The sequence below is a fragment of the Phyllostomus discolor genome, chromosome 7, assembly GCF_004126475.2.
Source record: "Phyllostomus discolor isolate MPI-MPIP mPhyDis1 chromosome 7, mPhyDis1.pri.v3, whole genome shotgun sequence".
Classification (NCBI taxonomy): Eukaryota; Metazoa; Chordata; class Mammalia; order Chiroptera; family Phyllostomidae; genus Phyllostomus; species Phyllostomus discolor.
This window is the reverse complement of record NC_040909.2, coordinates 49,616,510-49,636,981: the sequence shown is the minus strand read 5'-3', so window position 1 is coordinate 49,636,981 and position 20,472 is coordinate 49,616,510. Positions and strand designations below refer to the sequence as shown.

Sequence of the window (20,472 nt, the reverse complement as noted above, 5' to 3'; positions counted from 1 at the left end):
TGGATAGCATATATAAAGTTCTTGCTTTCTTATCTTTTCAGCCAGCATGTGTCTTTTGATTGGAGTATTTAATCTTACTTGCACTTAAAGTAATTGTTGATAGATGTGTATTGATTGATATTTTATAATTCATATTTTAAATCTTTTTTTCTTATACTTTTTAAAGAAGATTGTTTAACATTTCTTGTACTACTGGTTTGGTGGTGATGAATTCCTTTAGCTTTGTCATATCTGGGAAGCTCTTTATCTGTCCTTTGATTCTAAATGATAGCTTTGCTGGGTGGAGTAATCTTGGTTGCATGTCTTTGCTTTTCATTTCTAAATATTTTTTGTCCATCCCTTCTGACCTGCAAAGTTTCTGTTGAGAAATCAGCTGAAAGTTTTATGGGAGATCCTTATAGGTAACTAACCTCTCTTCTCTTGCTGCTTTTAAGATTCTCTCTTCATCTTTAACCTTTGCCATTTTAATTATGATGTTTCTTAGTGTGGGCCTCTTTGGGTTCATCTTCTTTGGGATTCTTTGTGCATCCTGAATTTTTGTCTTTTTTCCTTCATCGAATTAGGGATATTTTAGGTCATTATTTCTTCAAATAGGTTCTCAACTCCTTGTTCTCTCTCTTTTCCTTCTGGTACCCCTATGAAACAGACATTGTTACACTTGATGTTGTCCCAGAGGTCCCTTATATTATCCTTACTTAATTTTTTTTCTTTCTGCTGCTCTGATTGTTTTATGCTGTCTTGTCTTCCAATTGATGATTTGATCTTCTGCTTCGTCTGATGACTATTGATTTTCCTTAATGTACTCATTTCAGTTATTGTATTCTTCATTCCTGATTGTGTGTGTGTGTGTATTTTCTATGTCCTTTTTAATGCTGTTGAAGTTCTCAATAAGTTCCTTGAGCATCTTTATAACCATTGCTTTGAATTCTGCATCTGGTAGTTTGTTTGCATACATTTTATTTAGTTCTTTTTCTGGAGTTTTGTTCTTCCATTTGGGACATGTTTCTTTGTCTCATCATTTTGGCTGCCTCCCTGTGTTTGTTTATTATGTTAGGTAGATCTGCTATGTCACCAGTCTTGGGAGAGTGGTCTTGTGTAGTAGGTGTCCTGTAGGATCCAGTGGCACAGCTTCCCCAGTTACCCAATCCAGGTGCTCTGGGTACACCCCCTGCATGGACTGTGTGCACCCTTCTGTTGTAATTGAGCCTTGAATGCTGTTGGTGCATCAATGGGAGGGATTTATCCCCAGACCTATTGGCTATGAGGATGGCCACAACTATAGCAGAGTAGCTGCTATGCAGGAGCCAACCCCAAGATACAAAACTTGCTTCAGTGAGGCTCCACCCCTTGATCCACCCCTTGAGTGTGTCACTTGTTGAGGTGGTTGGGTGGCACTCTGTGGTCTGAGGCTAGGTTTGGGTTCACTGGGTCTGGGGCCTCTCAGGAGGTACAGGCCAAGGTCAGCGGCCACCTGTGCCTTCCCAGGGCCATGGGTCATGGGCTATAAAGCAATGTGAAGATGGTTGCTATTTGTGCTGGGTTTGGAGGTACCCAAGAAAGGCAAAGGTATGTACCAAGTCCAGCTGCCACTAATGCTAGTCGTGGGGCCACTGAGCAAGAGGTACGGAGCATGCTACAGTCAGATGCTGCTTGTTTTGAGTTTTGTGAATTCTTGAGATATTTAGGAAAGATGGAGCCTGAGCCAAGGCAGGCCATTTGTATGGAAAAGCCACTAGAAGTGGCTTGGGTGGATGGGGTCTCAGGGAATCACCAGGGCAGGGTGAATAGTGTGAGCTAGGTTGATGGAGACTCAGGTAAGTTTCCCATCTGCATCTGAAGCAGTAGGGCTCAGCAAAGGAACGATGTCTGGGGGAAAGGTGCCCCTCCAGCCCCCACCTTAAAGCAAGACAATTCAGTTCCACCTCGTATGTCCCCGGTGCCCTTCAAGCTGCTGCTCAGTGCCGGAGCTCACAGTGAGTGAATCTATCAGCAAGTAAGTCAGTGAGCAGGCCTTTTATGAGGAATGCCTGGGACCCCAAAAGTCCTTTGTCTCACTCAGCCACAATCTCCGCTGGTTTTCACAACCAGAAGTTATAAGGACTTCTTTTTCCAACACTGGTGGTCTAGATTGGCAAGACTGGTGTAGGGCTCAGACCTCTCATTCCTCAGTGGGGAACCTCAGTGGGGAGATATCCATTCTGACTTTTTACTGCCATATGTGGGTGTGGGACCAAAGTGTTCCATATTTCTGCCCCTCCTACCAGTTCAGTGTGGCTTCTTTTCTATAGCCTTTGTTATAGTACTTCTGTCAGCTACATTTTAGGTAGTTCTCAGTGATGGTTGTTCTGTTGCTTAGTTGTAATTTTGATATGGTGATAGGAGGGTGCCAGTAATGCATTTTCCTAGTCTGCCATCTTGATCAGAAGCTCCAGAAATTTTCAGAATTCTGGAGGCTGAAAGTCTAAGATCAGGGTGCTGGCATGGTAGGATTCTGTAGAGAGCTATCTTCCTGGCTAGCAGATGGCCCCTTTCTTGCTGTGTTCTCATGTTGGTGGGGGGGGAGAGACAGAGAGAGAGAGATATCAAGCTTTCTAGTTTGTCTTCTTGTGAGGGCATTAATCCCATCATAAGAGCTCTATTTTAATGACCCATCTAACCTTGGTTACTTTTCAAAGGCCTCATTTCTAAATATCATCCTATTAGGACATACAGTTTCAAAATATTAATTTTAGATGCATACAACACATCCAGTCCATAACACTCCCCTCACTCAAACTAGAAGTACATAAGACATCAGAAATTGCATCTAAAATACAAAAAGACTAGCAGGCTATACATAAAAGCATTAATGATGGTTATCTCTGGATGGTGGGATTAGAAGAGATTTTCTCCATTTTCAATAAGTTTAAATTGTATTACTTTTATGACTGGAAAAAAAATGCAGTAAATGCTGTTTTAAAAGGAAAATGGAATACTACAGAATGTAACAGTTTGTACTCTTACAATTTTAGCATCTCTTTATTTCATCTTCTTGGTTTTTTTTTCTGAGAATTAATAAAATTTCTCCAGCACTGTGAGCACTTACATCTTGGCACATAGATAGTGGAGCCCAATAAGTAGTTGTTGCTGTTCCTTGTTTTCCTTTTAACTATGATGATGGTGTTAATGATAATAATGATTACATACTGCAGGAAAATAAAATAGAAAATAGCCACAAAGTCAGGACAGACTCATTTGTTTCTAAGTTATTTTAATGAATTAGTTATGAATTGAATAGCATATTCATTGTCTTTATTTTTGGAACTCGTATTGTTTTAGATCTTAAAAAATTAATTGTTAAAAATTGAGTTGGTATTATAATTATTCAGTTATAAATGTATATAAACTCTTGGAATTGTACAATTAGGTGGCAGTTAGATGGTGATGGTGAGAAAACTTAAAGTGAAACTTTCCACATGTTTCATTCACAAAATTGATTTGAGTCTAATAATCAAGTTTGGGAAATTTTTTCCCCCTTATAAGAGCTATCTTTTCTCTACTTTCTAATGCATCATTTATTATTATGCTCTATCTTGTGTGTATAGTCTATTATTTCCTTTTAAAAAATGTGTGTATGGTTGATTTTTCTCAATGAATCCCACATTCTAGTTGACTCTGTAAATGAATAGGTTAGAGATGCCCTTCAAGGCAGTAATGTTTTTTGTCACACAGGAAGCTGACTGCTTGCCAAATAAATCATAGCATTGTGATATATTATTTCTAGTTGCTATACATTTTTAATATTTAATATATCAGTCAGGATTCTGTTATTTAATTTTACTTAAGTATTTTAAATGAGAATCCTTTTTCCCATTAGTAGATTTTAATTTCCTTTCCTCTCACAGTCAAATTCCAAGCATGCCTTATAAAACCAGCCACAGAATACACACATGAACAAACTATTTTTGTGTTTACAAAGTAGACTCAAGAATATAGAGTAGTAAACTATATCTTAAGTTACCAATTTGGTCACTTAAATGGTGTTTTATTTTTCTACACTTTAGATCACTTTTATCGCTTGTTTTGGTAATTTGATTCCCAGATATTAGACAAACACATCTGGGTAACTCTATTATACTGAGATATGATTGTTATTGGGAGCTTAAAAAATAATCTTATAAATGATCCTCAAAAGAGAAAAAATATGTCCTGAATTCAAGGCTATGTCTACATCATAGTTAATGTGTTACTACCAGAATTTCTATATGAAATTCTGTTTTGATGACACTGAAAAATAACTTTCTTTCTTTTCCTTTCCTTTTTTTGAACTAACAGGACACAAAAATTGCTTCATTGGAGCGAAACATAAGGGATCTTGAGGATGAGATCCAGATGTTAAAAGCCAATGGTGTGCTGAACACTGAGGACCGTGAAGAAGAGATCAAACAAATAGAAGTTTACAAAAGTCACTCCAAGTTCATGAAAACCAAGGTATGGTCCAGAGTTATAAACTTTTATACTCTTAGTGTAACTGGAAAGTTATGGTTTACATACATACTTTTTCCAAATACCCATGTAATCTGCTTTATGTGATATCATGAAATATACAGACAATAAAGATTTTAGTTCAGATGCACAGGTTCTGAAAAGAAATAGGGGAAAACCTGTGGTAGAATTTCTTTTTAAAAAGGGATTCAGGATTTTCTAATGAGTTCCTTTGGTGGTGTACTGTCTTGGGAATTAACATTTACTTTTAATAGTGCCCTCAGTTCCAAATTTTCCGAGTTTTCTTAAGTTTTTTATTTTTTTGAAGTTTCTATCATTACCACATTTTTGATCCATCCCTAGAAGGAATTGTTTCAGAGGCTGTTGATCTGAGAGGCCAACTTAACTGATTTCAGTGGTATTTTGAAGACATTTGGGTTTTAGCATAGTGTTTAAGATAAGAGTGATTTTGAGTCCATTGCTATTTGCACAAATTATTTAACTTCTATAAGCCTCAGTTTCCTTGTCCATGAAATAGGGAAAGAAAAAGAAAAGTACTTATTTCATTGGGTTCTTTGATTATTCTAAGACGTTATGCATTTAAAATACTGAGTCCATTGTGTAATCCCTACAAAGCATTCGATAAATGTAAGGCATTGTTGTTGACAGTGATTATTAATATTATTGTTATCTGTTGCTGGGGGATATTTATAAGATATTATAGTAATGTGTTCCATTAAGTTATTTTTCATTGTCAGTTTTGAAGAACTTGTATTTTTCAAAACTGAACTAGGCTACAGATGGATCATGCACCTGAATATACATTATTTTCACATATGAATAATCACTAAATTGATGAATAGCCCAAATAGGTCTTATGAGACTTTGAGATGCTTTTATCTATTCCTGTCTTTTAATCAGTTTGCTTCTGAAAATAATAACCACAATAATTAAAAAAAATTTTTCTACTACTTGCTCTTAAATACTCCTGTTCTTGCTCTAGGTTTTACTCTTGTTTATTGCCTTATGAAATGCAGCAGATTTAAGGGTAATGCAGCTTTTGACGAGAAAGTAATTGGAGTAGGGAGAAGAATATTTAAATGATGGTTATGATTTTTATAAGTTGTGAAATAAATGCATACTCATTGCAGAAAATTTGCACATTATAGAGAGGAAATAGTATCTAGCATCTACTCCACCCCATATTTATATGTGTGTACATGTGTGTATTTCTCCAGGGGAAAAAACAAAAACTGTACTTACTTCTGCCAACTTTTCATCTGTAAGCTGACATTGATATTATGAATCAAAATTTGCATCAAGGAGTGGAGGTTAGAAAGAGGACTGGAAAGAGAGTGCCTAGCGAACTTGAATCTAACCCCTTCCTTTCAGGGACAGCCTCAAAATGTAGAATGGGTTTTCCTGCTCAGCCCTGCCTTCTGGTTTCATTTTGGCAGTCCTTCCCTCTTAAGACATTGAGCAAGCACAGTAGGAAGGTGGCCTGCAGATGATGACTGAATCCCTCTGGGAATGAAGACCAGAGGCACAGATATGAGTGAACTCATGATGTTTGGGGGAAGTTACTAGTTCAGCTTAAACCTTTCCTCCGTACTCTATCATTGAATGGTGGGAGATAGTGCAAGCCTCTTCTACAACTGAGACTCCCATGCAGTTTGTAAACTTCATCCCTCACCATGGACTCTGTCCAGGTAAATAAAACATTTATATGGTCTTCAGCAAGTAAGTCATGACCTTTATTGGCCCACAGTTGTCGGAAAGATTTACTTTGAAGGGTTCCAAAAGTGGTCAGGTCAGAAGAATGTTTGAGGAAAGTATTGGAGTCTGGTGGAAAGAGTGCAGGCTGAGGACAAAGGCAGACTCTGGCAAGTCTCTAGCCTGCCCTTGCTAGCTGCATGCCCCTGGGGAGTAACTTTAGTCAGCCTACCACACTTTCATCTTCCATAAAATGGGGCAGCACTACCAACTGTAGAGGTGTTCTCAAAGGATTAAATGAAGTAATGTAGTTTAAGTGCCTGGCTCGAAAAAAAAAAAGCTGTTGATTTTTAACAGACAGCCAAATATTTCTCTAGCAAAATAGTTTATTTGGGAACAGCAAAGAATTGTAATTTGGGACATGCAGTCCAATGGTAAGCCACACACAAGTAGAGAGAAACAAAAGAGAAGAATTTTATAGACTTGGAAGGGGCTGTTGTAATGAAGAGTCCACTGGAAGAAACTGATAGTTCAAAGTATAGTGACTTTTCATTGCTGAGCTATGGCAGTCTCCCATTGGCTGAGCTGTTACTGAGTAAGGAGGAATCTTCCTCCTGCTGTAGTAATATAGTGTTACTTCTGGTTGGAGATGCAAGGTACATTTCTTCCTGTTGGGGTCAGATTGTCTACATGTGCATGAGAGATTTCTCTCCTAGCCTCTTGCTTCCCTATTAAATCAGGTTTTTTGTTTATTCATTTCCACATAGTTAATAATTATACCCATTATTATTGAAATCTAACCAAAGATGATGATGATGATGATGATAGTAATAATGATAAAATACTAGTAAGAATTAGCTTTTCATATTTTCTCAGTTGAAAGAATGTTTTTATTGTATTGAACCATAACATTTATTGCTCATACTTCATATCATGGCTTCAATTACTTATTTTTCTTATTTCTACTTTGACAAGGGAGTTTGATTCTTTATTTAAACCTAGGAATGGTCATGCACATCTATTAAGACATAGCTATTGCTAAATATTTAGTCTTGAGTGCTTCTGTTTTGTGTTTTGTGGGATCCCTTAGGCTGCATGAATTGGTTCCAGTGGGTAAATTATTTATCATAGAACTTGTTAAATTGTAGAGGCATGGATTGATATTCACTAAAATTGGATCACTACATATTTCATGGTTTATTATCACCTACTTGGATACTTTTTAAATGAAGTTTACATGACTATATTGCTTGTCAAAATTATCAAAGATATGTGAAGAGTTAATTTTTGCAATATTTGGTTATATATTGACAAAACAATTAAGTATCAACATTGGGGTCTCTTGAACTCTTTTTTTAAAAAAGATCTTATTTGTTTTTAGAGAGAAGGGGAAGGAGTGAGAAAAGGAGGGAGAGAAACATCAATGTGTGGTTGACTCTTGTGTGCCTCCTACCGGGGGCCTGGCCTGCAACCCAGGCATGTGCCCTGCCTGGGAATCAGACTGGCGACCCTTTGGTCCTTAGGCCAGCACTCAATCCACTGAGCCACACTACCCAGGGCTCTCTTGAACTCTTTAATGTTGCAGAGTTGTATGAATGAATGCTGTCATTGATGGAGTTTGAGTATTGCAATCCCCTTAGATATACTGAACATTGTTTCTAGCACATGGCACTGAGAGACAGGAAAAGTAGTGCATATTCAAAGTACCTTCCATTCCCACATACTGACCACTTAGTTGGTAATGTAAGAAATATACTAAAAAAACTACCCTGAAGATTTGATGGGAGGAGAGTTTACTTCTGGCTGGAGCAATGCAGGTTGTTTAGTTTTAGAGGTAGTACTTTTTTTTTTGTCTAAATATTCGGATTGGCAACATGGCAATGACAGGTCTGGTGAAGAATGCATATTCAGATTGGTGCCAGATCAAACCTAGAAGGATAAGTAAAAATACCATTCCATCCCCAGTTTCACACAGATGAGGAAGTAGGAAGAACTCAAGTCTATGTTAAAACACAGATTTTCCAAAAAAGAAAAGAAATATGAGATTTAAATTGCAAAAACCTAGAGGCTCTGAAACTTAGTTGAGAAATGGAAAAGTAATTGTAACTCATTTGGTTTAATGAGGCAGTGATATGAATGGAAATCATAAAATGACTTTGGATCCCAACTAACAGAAAATGCTAGATCTGAGGCTGGGAGAGCTGACTTTACAAACTTTTGTTTTAATGGTTTATAAAGACTCAAAGAATCATGGCAGAACATTTCAGAATTTTTTATGAAATGCTGCATAAGGAGAGAAGTATAATTCTTTGGAAACAAAGGCCAAAATTGCTTCTAAACATTGTTACCTCTAATTGCTATTTGTAATGAAGATGTAGAAAACTTTTAAAAGTGTCCCAGAGAGCTTGTCTTTTACCAGAGGTTTTTGGAGAGGCATCTTCAGAATGACCACTGTTTACAAAGACTAGGTTTGGAGGTGCTGATTGATCTGAGTATTTCTTTAACAGAGCTCAAAGCTTGTTTTATCGTGATTACCTGGAAGCTTACTAATTTTTAAATACAAATGATAAGATGAAAAATTCAACCTAACATGAAAAAATAGCCCCTGAAATTATTCCCATATCAATGTTCTCATTTGCTTATATTTTTGAAATATTATTTAGCTGAAAATTATTTTTATAATACGTTGGTGATAAAATTGACTCAGCATTTGATTTTTCTTCATTAATAGGATATCTCAAATCAGTCTTCATCTTAATCTGTAGTAATTTGCTCTAAATAAATAATAAAAGCATCTAATAATTCTTGTATATAAACTCATTATTTTATTTATTTATATAATTTTTTAACAATTTTTAAAAATTGTTTTTCAAGTACACTGTTCTGCCTTTTCTCCCACCCCTCCCCACCATCACAGCGCTTCCCGCCTCCCTCCCCCATTTCCATCCCCACTTGTTGTCCATATGTCCTTTATAATTGTTCCTGTAAGCTCTTCACCCTTTTCTTCCTTTATCCCCTCCCCTCTCCCATCTGATCACTGTTGGCCTATCCTCAATTTCAATCTTTTTGGCTATACTTTGCTTGCTTGTTCGTTTTGTTGATTAGGTGCCTGTTAATGGTGAGATCATATGGTATTTGTCTTTCATTGCCTCAGTTATTTCACTTAGCATAATGCTCTCCAGTTCCATCCATGCTGTTGCAAAGGGTAGAAGTTCCTTTCTTTCTTTCTGCTGCATAGAATTCCATTGTGTAGATGTACCATAGTTTTCAGATCCATTCATTTACTGATGGGCACTTGAGTTGCTTCCAGCACTTGGCTATTGTAAATTGTGCTGCTATGAACATTGGAATGCATAGGTTCTTTTGGATTGGTGTTTCAGGGTTCTTAGGATATAATCCTAGCAGTGGAATTGCTGGGTCAAAAGGCATTTCCATTTTTAGTTTTCTGGGGAAATTCCATACTGTTTTCCACAGTGGTTGCGCAAGTCTGCAGTTCTACCAACAGTGCACTAGGGTTCTGTTTTCTCCACACCCTCTCCAACATTTATTGTTTGTTACTTTGTTTATGATGTCCATTCTGACCAGTGTGAAATGGTATCTCATTGTGGTTTTAATTTGCATGTCTCTGATGGCTAGAGATACTGAGCATCCTTTCATATGTCTCTGGACCCTCTGTATGTCCTCTTTGGAGAAGTGTCTGTTCAAGTCCTTTGCCCATTTTTTAATTGGGTTGCTTGTCTTCTTAGAGTGGAGTCATGTGAGTTCTTTATATATTTTGGAGATCAAGCCCTTGTCGAGGTATCATTAGCAAATATGTTTTCCCATATAGTTGGTTCCCTTTTCATTTTAATGCTGTTTTCTTTAGCCATGCAGAAGCTTTTTACTTTGATGAGATCCCATTTGTTTATTCTTTCCTTTATGTCTTTTGCTCTAGAGGACATATCAGTGAAAATATTGCTGTGTGTAATATCTGAGATTTTCCTCCCTATGTTTTCCTCTAGGACTTTAATGGTGTCATGACTTATGTTTAAATCTTTTATCCACCTTGAATTTATTTTTGTGTATGGTGTAAATTGGTGGCTGAGTATCATTTTTTTTTTTTTGCACATAGCTGTCCAGTTCTCCCAACACCATTTGTTGAAAAGGCTATCTTTGTTCCATTTTATGTTGCTGCCCCCTTTGTCAAATATTAATTGACCATAGAAATTTGGGTTTATTTCTGGACTCTCTGTTCTGTTCCATTGGTCCATGTGTCTGTTCTTATGTCAGTATCAGGCTGTTTTGATTATAGTGGCCTTGTAATACATTTTGATATCAGGTATTGAGATTCCTTCTACTTTGCTCTTCTTTCTCAAAATTGCAAACTCATTTTTTAGATATAGAAGTTTCTTGTAATAGATAATTTTTTCAGTGAAAATTTGACAGGAACAATGTAACAATGTTGTGGTATGAAAGGCATTTCTGCTTGCATTAACTATTGAGATGAATAAAACAATGTAGGTTGGAGAGAAAGGCAATATTTTCAATAGTCACATAAAGGGGTGTGCAATTTTATCTTGATACTAAGCAGATGGCTGGGACTCTTGAAAGTGCCATGATTAAATTAAGTATTAGTGAAGACCTAAATTGCTTTAAAAATATGATATCATAGAAAAACTATGATGTAGCATTTTTGGTAGGCTGGAGGTGAATTGTCAAAATGTAAAAGTAGAGCACAATATCGCAACCTGTGCAAATGCTGGGGGATACTAGACATAGTCAGCCTGGGTGGAAAACCTGACATCTTGCAAGCTCTTTGGCATGTGTGTAGTCTCCCCGAGTACTGAAATACTGAGAGAACTCCTGACCTGGGCAGCTCTCACCTGTTTGAAACTTCAATTTCTACCCTAACTCAGAAGGCTGAGAAGGGCCATGACCAATGTAGCTCAGTTGGTTGGGCGTTGTCCCACAAAGCGAAAGATTGCAGGTTCAATTCCTGTTCAGGGCACTTGCCTGGATTGTGGGTTTGGTCCCTGCTCAGGACAAATACAAGAGGAAACTAATTGATGTTTCTCTCTTATGCCCTCCCTTCCTGTCTCTAAAAAATAAATAAATAAAATCTCTTTTTTTTTTTAAAGAAGGCTAATAAGGATCAGACTGTGAGAGCAGAACTAAGAGGCCATGAAAAGCATAAATTTCTTTTAGAAGCACTATCAAACCTTTAAGAAAGAAATGTAGGACTTTTGATCAAGATGGTGATGTAGACAGACATGGTTCCGCTCATCACACAATCACATCAAAATTACAACTAAAATATAGAACAACTGTAATATAGAACAACCATCACTCAGAATCATTAGAAATCAAATTAAATGGAAGTGTGACAACTACATAATTAAAAAAACTACATCCATCTAGACTGGTAGGAGGGGAACAGACATGGAACAGGCTGGTCCCTTACCCATGTGTGCTGGATAAAACTTTGAGAGGGATATCTTGAGAGAGAGGGTTCCTAGCTGCACACCAGGACCCCTAGCCTAGGGTTCTAGTGCCATGAAGATAAGTCTCCACAATTTCTAGCTACAGAAGCCAGTGGGATTTGAGTCAGTGGAAGAAACTGCTGAAGCCCCAAGCAGTTCCTTTTAAAGAGACATAGAAAATCCTATAGACTCCACCAAAAGACTACTCAACCTAATAAGTGAATTTGGCAAAACAGTGGGATAAAAAGTCAATATTCAGAAATCAAAGGTATTTTTGTACACCAACAATGAAATACCAGAAACAGAAACTAGGGAAAAAAATCCCATTTACTATAGCAACAAGAAAAATAAAGTACTGTACTACCACTATGGAAAACAGTATGGAATTTTCTCAGAAAACTAAAAATAGATCTGCCTTTTGACCCAGCAATTCCTCTGCTAGGATTATATCCTAAGAACCCTGAGACACCAATCCAAAAGAACCTATGCACTCCAATGTTCATAGCAGCACAATTTACAATAGCCAAGTGCTGGAAGCAACTCAAGTGCCCATCAGTAAATGAATGGATCAAAAAACTATGGTACATCTACATAATGGAATTCTATGCAGCAGAAGGAAAGAAAGGAGTTCCTACCCTTTGCGACAGCATGGATGGAACTGGAGAGCAGTATGTTAAGTGAAATAAGCCAGGCAGTGAAAGACAAATACCATATGATCTCACCTTTAACAGGAACCTAATCAACAAAACGAACAAGCAAGCAAAATATAACCAAAGACACTGAAATAGAGAATAGGCTGACAGTGACCAGAGGGGAGAGGAGAGGGAATTTCAGGGGAAAAGGGGAAGGGTTTGCAGGAACAAGTATAAAGGACACATGGACCAAAACAAGGGGCAGGGGTGGAAATGGGAGGGAGGTGGGGAGGGCTGGGGTGGGGACTGGGATGGGAGTAAAAGGCAGACAACTGTAACAAAGGAGGTAAAAGACCTGTACTCAGAAAACTATAGAACGCTGAAGAAAGAAATTAAGGAAGACACAAATAAATGGAAGCATATACCGTGTTCATGGATTGAAAGAATTACATTATTAAAATGTCCATACTACTCAAAGCAATCTATAGATTCAATGCAATCTCTATTAAAATGTTAATGACATATTTCACAGATATAGAACAAATATTTCAAAAATTTATGTGGAACCATAAATGACCCTGACTAGCCTCAGCAGTTTTGAGAAAGAAGAACAAAGTAGGAGGGATTACAATACATGACATCAAACTATATTACAAGACCACTGTAATCAAAACAGTCTGCTACTGGCATAAGAACAGTTACATAGATCAATGGAACAAAATAGAGAACCCAGAAACAAACTCATGTTTCTGTGGTCAATTAATATTTGGCAAAGGGGACAGGAGCATGAAATGGAGTAGAAATAACCTTTTCAAAAAATGGTGTTGGGAGATCTGGACAGCTACATGAAAAAAAAATGGGACTAGACCACCAACTTATACCATAAACCAAAATAACCTCGAGAAGGATAAAAGACTTAAATATAAGTCATGACACCATGAAAGTCCTAGAGGAAGACATAGGTAGAAAAATTTCAGATATCCCATGCAGCAATATTTTCACTGATGTATCTGCTAGGGCAAGGAAGATAAAGGAAGAAAAGGGAAAAAGTGAACAAATGGGACTAGGTCAAATTAAAAAGCTTCTGTATGGCTAAAGAAAACATCAGCAAAGTGAGAAGGGAACCAACCTTATGGGAAAACATATTTACTAATGATACATTGGACATGGTTTCATCTCCAAATATATAAAGAACTCATATGACTCCACACCAGAAAAACAAACGATCCAATTAAAAAATGGGCAAAGAACCTGAACAGACACTTCTCCAAGAAGGACATACAGAGCACCCGTAGACATATGAAAAAAAAAATGCTCAACATCACTAGCTGTCAGTGAGATGCAAATTAAAACCATGAGATACCACTTCACACCAGTCAGAATGGTCATCATTAACCAATCAACAAACAACAAGTGCTGGAGAGGATGTGGAGAAAAGGGAACCCTAGTGCACTGTTGGTGAGAATGCAGACTGGTGCAGCCACTGTGGAAAACAATATGGAATTTCCTCAGAAAACTAAAGATGGAACTGCCTTTTGATCCAGCGGTCCCACTGCTGTGATCCTAAGAGTCCTGAAACAACAATTCAAAAGAACCTATGCATGTCAATGTTCATAGCAGCATTATTTACAATAGGGAAGTGCTGGAAATAGCCTGAGTGCCTATCAGTAAATGAGTGGATCAAGAAACTGTGGTACATTTACACAATGGAATTCTATGCAGAAAAAAGAAAGAAGGAACTCTGACCCTCCACAACAGCATGGATGGAACTGGAGAGTATTGTGCTAAGTGAAATAAGCCAGGCCATGAAAGAAAAATACCATATGATCTCACTTATAAGTGGAACCTAATGAGAAAAACAAACCAATGAGCAAAATAGAATGGGAATAAGGAACAAACTGACAGTGACCAGAGGGGAGGGGGTTAGCAGTGGAAAACAGGGGAAGGGCCAGTTAAAGCACATATATAAAGGACCCATGGACATGAACAACAGGGTGGGGGGGTGATTGTGGGAGCAAGTGGGGGTGTGGGGCATGGGAGAGCAATGGAGGAAAAATTGGGATGAAAAAAACCCCACACAGACTCACTTTCTCACACTGACTCCCTCTGACCTCCAGCATCCAGGTAGCAGCTTGAAGGGCACCAGTTCTATACAGGGAGAAACTAAAGTGTCTGGTGTGAAAGTGAACAGAGACCATTGTCTTTTTTCTAAGCATTTCCTTGGCTGAGCAGGGAGGCTGGTGCCCTATCTGAGCTTCCATCAACCTGGCTAACACTGTTTGACTCTCCTTGAAGATCCTAGAGACTTTGCTCTGCCTAATGTACTGGCCCACTCAAGCTGCTTTTCCATATGAATAACTTGGTCTTGGCTCCTAAATCCTATCAAACAATCAATAGCTGGCCTCAGTGAGCATCAGGCCTAACACTAGCAGCAGCTAGCGTAGATTCACAGCTTGGCTTCATTTGGGAATCTCCAAGAACAGCACAAGTAGCAGCCATCTCAGATTGCTTTATAGCTCATGTAGGGTGGCCCCAGGCAAAACACAGGTCGGGGCTGACCTTGGCCTGTACCACCTGGGAAATCCCAGGGCCAGTGCACCCAGTGGACAGCTACAGACCAGGTTGGAGCATGACAGTACTGCACTGGCACAGCTGATTCTCCATGGTGAGTGGATGTAGGTGGTAAGTGGTCACAGCCAATCCTGCCAGCTTACTGGCCTGGGTAAATCCCTACTATGGGTTTGCCAACAACAACTAAGGCTCAACTACAGGAGAGGGTGTACCCAGCCCACAATAAGGGTGCACTTTGAGTATCCTGCTTAGGTGATATGGGAGGCTGTGCCACTAGATCTTACAGGACACCTTCTACATTAAGCCACACGACCAAGGAAGGCATGGAGTTAACGTAACTCTACCTAACACATAGAAACAAACACAGGAAGGCTGCCCAAATGAGGAGACAAAGAAACATGTCCCAAATGAAAGAACAGATTAAAACTCCCCCCCTGCCCCCCCCCAAATGCTAAACGGAATGGAGATAATCAATCTATCAGATGCAAAGTTCAAAAACACTGGTTATAAGGATGCTCAAGGAACTTAGTGAGGACCTCAAAAACACAAAAAAGATCCATTCAGGGCACATGGACAAAACCAAGGGGGAGGGTGGAAGCAAGGGAAGGAGTAGGGGGGAAAATGCAGACAACTGTAATTGAACAACAATAAAGTAATTAAAAAAAAGATCCAGTCAGAAAAGAAGGATGCACTAATTGAAATCAAGAACAATTTGCAGGGAAACAGAGTGTATGAAGTTGAGAATGAAATCAATGTTATGAAATATAAGGAAGCAAAAAAAAAACCAACCAACCAATCAGAATAACAAGAAGTAAAAAGAATCCAAAAAATATGAGGATGGTATAGGCAGCCTTTGGGACAACTTCAAGAGGCCCAACATTCACATCATAGGGGTGCCAGGAGAAGAGAAGGAGCAAGAACTTGGAAATCTATTTGAAAAAATAATGAAAGAAAACTCCCCTAATTTGGTGAAGGAAATAGACATGTAAGTCCAGGAAGCACAGAGAGTCCCAAACAAGATGGATGCAAAGAGGCCCACTCTAAGACACATCATAACTAAAATGCTAAAGGTTACAGATAAAGAGGGGATCTTAAAAGCAGCAAGAGAAAAGACGTTCATTACCTACAGGGGAGTTCCCATAAGGCTGTCAGTTGATTTCCCAAAAGGAACTTTGCAAGCTAGAAGGGATTGGCAAGAAATATTCAACGTCATGAAAAGCAGGGACCTACAGCCAAGATCGCTCTACCTAGCAAAGATGTCAAAGGGCAGATAAAGAGCTTCCTATACAAGAAAAAAAAAATAAAGGAGTTCATCATCACCAAACCATTATTACATGAACTGTTAAAGGGACTTATTTTTTAAGAAAAAGAGGAAGATCAAAACTATGAAAAATAAAATGGCAAAAAAAAACCCACCGCAAATCTATCAACAATTGAATCTAAAAAAAAAACTAAGCAAACAAGAAGAACAGAGACAGAATCATGGATCCAGAGAGTGTTTTGATGGTTACCAGATGAGAGGGGGTGTGGGAGAATGAGAGAAGAGGTGAGGGGATTAAGAAGTACAAATTAGTACCTACAGAATAGCCATGGGGATGTAAAATACAGTATAGGAAATGGAGTAGCCAAAGAGCTTTATGCATGACCCATGGACATGAACAATGGTGGGGGATTGCCTGAGGGAGTGGGGATTGCTGAGTGGAGGGGGGCAAAGTGGGAAAAATCAAGACTATTGATTATGTAATAGCATAATCAATAAAATATAATTTAAAAAAGAATGGAATGTAACATATAAGTAATTGTTTTTATGGTAGGGAAAGAATGATGGCATCCCCTATTCTATATGAGACTTTGTAATATGTGTAACACATTTTTCATCTTCCAATCCCAGTTCTTCTATATTAGCCACTCCCTCTGTTTTCAGAGTTCACCAAAGATGCTATTCCATTGCGTTACATGTCTCCCTTTATTCTGAATTTGTAACACATTTTCTTATTAATCTCTGACGGATTACAATCTTATAACCCAGACTGCATGATAATAAACATATCATTTGCTATACATGAGGACCATATCTGCAGTGAAAAAGAAGCTGTTTTCCTTGGCAGAGTGGTTTTCTCAGGGTGTTGGTTGTGTCACAGACATAAGTGGTGGAAGAACTTTCAGACGAGATGAAGTGTTCCTGATGTCCACATGGACTTCATATAAAGCATGTGATGTAATTCCGATTGGCTTTTCTTCTTGCCATCACAGAGACAGACCTCCCCCCAGCCTCAGCTCTCATGTATGTTTGATTACATCACTTTCCATTTTTATTGAGTTTATGGCTATAAAAGAAGCCAAAGGCATATTTTTATGGAAGAATATGATTTTTTTACCCAGTAACTATATTCCCCTTAGAAAAGCCTTTTTTTCTGTTATTGTCTGCATGAAATATTTATTGAAAATTTATCTCATGGCAGTAACAGTCTGAAATCTATTTAAAGCAACTGCCTATTTAATATTTATAGACTGAAGTAGTTTTATCATTATCAATGTATTCTTATTGAATAAGCTAGGTATACATAGAACTTGCCATCTTCTTCCTATTAAATACCATTTTGTTGATCAAGTTAATTTCATTCAAATTTCTCTCTTAATACCCCACTCTTACCATAGATTTCTGGTCTGGCATTTGTAAAACTTAGCACAAATGAGTTTTTTCACCATAAACATCATTTTTGCTTAGAGTTGAAAGATTTTTTTAGCATTATTTTCAGATGAATCAGTTTTGTATGTGGAGTCAACTGTATATGCTGTCAGGTACAACTGCATAAGATTTGGAGCCATATCCCCTGAGAAGAGTACTGATCACAACAGATTTAATTTCTCTTATAATTGTAGGTAATCCTAATCCTGATTTCCCCTCTGTTTATACTGTTTTGTTGTTGTTGTTGTGTGAGTGTTAGAGAGAGCTCTTTTATTTTTATTCCAGATAAAAATGTTCATAGACTCACAAATGATTGAATAGTACTATATATCATGGACTACACATACCTGAGCACGCTTACATATACTAGAGCATGTTGGTAATCCATCATGATTCTCTCCTGGTGAACTTTTCAGCAAACTCAGAATCATTTTCAAGACTACTTTTTGGCCAGCCACTACCAAACCTTTGGATATGACAAGAATGATAACCTATTTGTACCCTGGTCAATCTAACTTCTCTTTGCAAATGGGATTTCCTTCCATATAAGCATTCCTAGTAAATTGTTGCAACCCTAACACTTCTGAAGATGGGGGTCTCACTTCTTTTTGGGTATCTCATTCTGTTCATGCTCAGCAGTGATTGTCAGTAGCTTGGTTCTCGTTTATGCGTTTTGTTGTTGTTTATGCTGAAAACAACAACAAAAAATACTGGATGAAATATATTTTAGAAACATACATTTTAAAATGTATTTGTGAACTGTCAAGTTAGAAAAAATCTCAAGGGCCAAAACTAAACCAAAGCAGGGAGCTGGAGTGATAAATAGAGCACAGATTATATCTTCTTGTTAGCATTTACTAGGCAGATAAACTTGAGCTTTCATTTTCATAGTCACAAGGACCGTTAAGAAAAAAAAACCAAAGCCTGGTCCTGCTCAAGATCAGGAGTCAAATAGGAATCCCACTACCAGTACCACATAAAGTGGGATCCTAGACAGCTTAACTTTTTAGTGTGAGGGTAAACTAAAAATAACCTCCCTACTCTACTCTCCTCCCACTCAGACTAGGGACTCCAGGGAAAATTATATATTTTAAAACTTTGAGCCAAGGGGAAGATGAAAAAACTGGCTTTGAGAATCTATAACCACAGCTGGCTCTTGCATAGATGTGCAGTGTGAGGTGATCCAAAACTCTTCAAGTAGAGAATGTAGTTTAAAGGTGGGTGCTTGGTTGATAGTGCCCCAGGTATTGGCAGAGGCAAATGCTCTGGAAGGCCACATGCTAACTTAGGCCTCAAAGTATTTATATAGATAAAGTTACAAAAAACATGAACACACAATATATATTTTTTAAATTATAAAACCTTCAAGAAAACAAATCACTCTAAGTGATAGCCAGTAGAAAGAACAAACAGCAGAAGCAGATGGCAAGGACTTCAGAAGCTGGACGTTTAAGACAAACACTGTAATATAAGTATGTTTAATATTTTTAAATAAATAAAAGACGGTATTGGAGTACAAATAAAATGCAAAGGACTATAAAATGCCATAAAATACCAATCAAATTTAAAGAGCGCCAAATAAAACTTCTAGAAATGGGAAAATAAAGGGGCAAATTTCAAAGCTGAATCAATAAATACAAAGTGGTCACAGAGGAGAGTCACAGAAGAAGAGAGACTTAATAAACTAGAAAACAGAGCAGAGGAAATTAAGTAAAAAGGTGCAATAAATGAAAGGTAAGATACATAGAAGATAGAATAAGAAGGTCAAGCAAAAGTATAGAGTTTCAGAGGGAAAGATAGAGTAGGGATAGAATCATTACTCAGAAGCAATATTTGAAGAAATAAAAACTGAAAATTTTTCAAAACTGATAACAAGTACCAGCCTACAAATTCAGGAGGTCCAAAGAATCCCAAATAGTGTGAATAAAAAGAAACCTATCTATTTCTATCAAATAAAGCTATAAAATCAGAGAGGTAAAGAAAAAGTTTAAGAAAGCAGGCAGAATATCTGTCTAAAAGAAATATATGAATGGCTAATATATATGTGAATATATGCTTAATGTCATTAGTTGTTAGAGAAATGCAAGTCAAAACTACAAATCAGATACTACTTTATACCCACTGAAATGGATATAATTAAAAAGACAGATAATAACATGTTCTGGTAAGAGTATGAAGAAATTAGAGTCCTTATATATTTGCCGGTGGGAATTTAAAATGCTGTGGTCACTTTGGCAAAAGTTCTTCAAAATGCTAATCATACAGTTCCTTATGGTCTAGCAATTCTACATCTATGTATATACCCAAAAGAAAAAATATATGTCGCCAGAGACTTGTACATGAATATTCTTAGTAGTGTTATTCATAATAACCAAAATATGGAATAATGTAAGGGCCCATCAACTGGTGAGTTGATAGACAAAATATGGTATGTTCACATAGTGGAATATTATTCAGCAATAAAAAGGAATGAAGTACTGATTTATGTTATAACATGGATGAACCTTGAAACATTTCACTGTATGAAAGAAACCAGTCACAAAGTACATACATTATATGATTCCATTTACAGGAAATGACCAGAATAGGCCAATCCAGAGAGATAGAAAATACATCATTGTTTGCCTACAGCTGCTGGTAGATGTTGGGGAATGGAGAGTGACTTCTAATAGTTACAAGAGATGTAATGAAATGATGGGATCATGAAAATGTTCTAAAATTTTATTTTGATGACAGTTGTACACTATGAATACACTAAAAACTGTCAACTGTATACTTTAGTTAGGTGAATTTTATGTCATGTGAATTATATTTCAATAAATCTGCTAAAAATGCAGCTAGTGAAAACATTTCATGGTCTTTAAAGGAATGAATTTGTTGTAGACTTTAAAACAAAGAAACAATTTTTAGAGAAATTGGCAGAACCATAAGGAAGAATGTATTA

General features: G+C 37.4%; 1 protein-coding gene across 10 annotated transcripts in view; it reads left to right on the top strand.

Moving 5' to 3' along the window:
• The window catches only part of ERC2 (ELKS/RAB6-interacting/CAST family member 2), an 869,430-nt gene that overhangs the window by 311,130 nt on the left and 537,828 nt on the right, over positions 1 to 20,472 (top strand). For all 10 annotated transcript variants that reach the window (XM_036030928.1, XM_036030925.1, XM_028518656.2 and 7 more), the window contains one exon: positions 4,315 to 4,470. In XM_036030928.1, coding sequence (XP_035886821.1) covers positions 4,315 to 4,470 — 156 coding nt within the window. The remainder of the gene's footprint in view (positions 1 to 4,314; positions 4,471 to 20,472) is intronic.